The sequence below is a fragment of the Eurypyga helias genome, unplaced genomic scaffold, assembly GCF_000690775.1.
Source record: "Eurypyga helias isolate BGI_N326 unplaced genomic scaffold, ASM69077v1 scaffold8471, whole genome shotgun sequence".
Lineage (NCBI taxonomy): Eukaryota > Metazoa > Chordata > Aves > Eurypygiformes > Eurypygidae > Eurypyga > Eurypyga helias.
The window spans coordinates 24,339-26,847 of NW_010228986.1; the positions used below are offsets into that span (position 1 = coordinate 24,339).

The window sequence follows — 2,509 nt, forward strand, 5'->3', positions numbered from 1 at the left end:
CACACAGGAACAAGTCCAGGGGCTTTGGAAAGTCTCCAGGGAAGGAGACTCCCCCACCTCTCTGGGCAGCCTGTTCAGGGCTCTGTCACCCTCACAGGGAAGAAGGGTTTCCTCATGGTCAGGCTGAACGTTCTGTTTCCAGTTTATGGTCACTGCCCCTAGAGTGAGCCTGGCCCCATCCTCCTGACACCCACCCTTTAGATATTGACACCCATTGATGAGATCCCCCCTCAGCCTCCTCTTCTCCAGCTGAACAGACCCAGCTCTCTCAGCCTTTCCTCATGTGGAAGGTGCTCCAGGCCCTTCATCAACGCAGTGGCCCTGCGCTGGACCCTCTCCAGCAGCTCCTTGTCCTTCCTGAGCTGAGGAGCCCAGAACTGGAAACAGTTCAGCCACTTACCAGCAGAGAGCCGTGACCCTCTGACTCCAGAGAAAAGCGAGAGCGGAGAGTGTATATAAAGAGAAAGTCAACACTTCTATCACCCCTTTAGCTTTGCGACAGTGCAATGCCAGAGCACAGGAGAACGGCAATGTTTTTAAAAATAATGCTTTGTCCTCACACCAGCAGATCAAACAAGGGTTAAAATAAATGGTACCAAGATATCTCCCTGTGAAACTTAACTTCAGAACTCACAGTAAGGTGACTGTTGTAGTTAATTTTGTCTGTGTGGTAGTCACTGTGCACAAAAAACAGGGAAATGCTACTCAACAGCACATAGAATCACAGAATGGTTTGGGTTGGAAGGGACCTTAAAAGACCATCTAGTTCCAACCCCCCCTGCCATGGGCAGGGACACCTTCCACTAGACCAGGCTCAAAGCCTCATCCAGCCTGGCCTTGAAGACGGCCAGGGATGGGGCATCCACAGCTTCTCTGGGCAACCTGAGGAGAAAACATGCACCTTCAAAAAATGCTTTGTCCAGATAAAAGTAGGTATGTTTGGAGAAGCAGGTACTTACCAGCTGCTGTTCTAAAGATGGGATGGAATCATGGTGGCCATAAATTATACTGGGGTTATACTGGCTGAAAAGAACAGGATAAAACACCTTCTTCCCTGGAAACGACAATGGATTATTCTTTTTTTAAAAGCTGTATAAAACACACTTTTCTCTTTTACAAGACGCTGTGCAGACCAGACTAAATCCAAAGTCACATAAGTTCTGGACTGACCCTCTGTTCTTTGCATGAGAATGTGAGGACACAATTAAAAAAAAAAATCCTGTTTCATAAGTTATAGGTGCTGAAGGCAAGAAATCCAATCACAGTGGGAGCAGGAGTGTTATAACGTTTCAAAAGCCAACCAGCAATGGAATTTTCATACATGTCATCATCTTGAACTCTAAGGTTCAAGAATGACACTCAGCAGCTTTATTATCAATTCAAAGGCAAGAATACTCCAGCAAAATCTGTTGCACAATAGGTAAAAATCTGTTGAAAGATAATCCTTCACAAGTAGCAGTACCTGGCTGTGTGTTCAATCTACAGGAGTTGAGGAATTCAGCTGTGAAGTATATGTCCACGTCACAAAAGAAGAGAACAACGTTGTTTCCTTTCCAAAACCGAGCACCAACATCTAATCCTTTGCCCCTGGAAAATTCTTCATTCAATTGGATGAAGGTGAAGTTCTTGAAGTTGGCTGATCTAGGAGAAGGAAAACATTCAGCAACTTACCCTGTCCTTCCTCCTTCTGAGTAAAAGCAGGTGTGGGAAAAACATAGAAATCTGTAGTATCACAGTCCTGAGAGCAGTTTGAGGGAAGACACGTCCTCTTTGAGTCTTAAGGAGATTTCCATTATGTCTTGATTTAGAGCTTGACCTATGTACTCCTACACTGACATTCCTGTCAGATACATTCTTTGGGGAGAGCACACAAAAATCCCAGCAAGGCTGAGATAGAGAAAAATACCTTTAGTAGGCAAATATAAAAAGCCTGTGGTATTTCTGTATCTGTACAGGGGTCTTCTTCCCACAAGGAGATGGTAACACTGCCACATGATCTTGACCAACAGAGCTGTACGAGCAAACACAGTAGATCAGACCTGGCCAAAAGCATCTAGTTCCTGTGTGCTCCACTGATATTGTCTGCACCTGCCTTTGGAAGTCAACTTCCAGTCCTAATAGTTGACTTCCTAAGTCCTAAAAGGCACTAAAGCAGTTCCCAATGTGAAAAAAAAAAAAAAAAAAAGCTGCACTGAGGTAAATTCTGTAAAATTTGCTTGGCAGTTCTAAAAACCAACATCACAAACCCACAGATAGGGGACTGGCAGGGTAACACCATTTTTATCTGATACAAAGAAAAGCAAGGTGTTTTCTCCAATGCAGTTTAGAACTTTTTGGCACAGCTACAAGTTCGGACAGCTACCTCATCTGCAGTGCATGGTACGATCGCTGTCGACGAACAGCACACATGGGATATTCTGGTACTTACTTGGAGGTATTTTCAAGTATTGATTTGACTTCATTCATTTGTTCTTTTCCAAAGTAAACCACAGTGAGGTGAATTCTCCCA

At 44.3% G+C, this 2,509-nt stretch overlaps 1 protein-coding gene across 1 annotated transcript in view; it reads right to left on the minus strand.

Moving 5' to 3' along the window:
* The window catches only part of CSGALNACT1 (chondroitin sulfate N-acetylgalactosaminyltransferase 1), a 15,267-nt gene that overhangs the window by 2,896 nt on the left and 9,862 nt on the right, over nucleotides 1-2,509 (minus strand). Inside the window, exons 4-6 of the mRNA XM_010160228.1 lie at nucleotides 2,429-2,509; nucleotides 1,463-1,641; nucleotides 960-1,054 (exon numbers count right to left, since the gene is read on the minus strand). The exon at nucleotides 2,429-2,509 is cut by the window's right edge and continues 3 nt beyond it. Coding sequence (XP_010158530.1) covers nucleotides 960-1,054; nucleotides 1,463-1,641; nucleotides 2,429-2,509 — 355 coding nt within the window. The remainder of the gene's footprint in view (nucleotides 1-959; nucleotides 1,055-1,462; nucleotides 1,642-2,428) is intronic.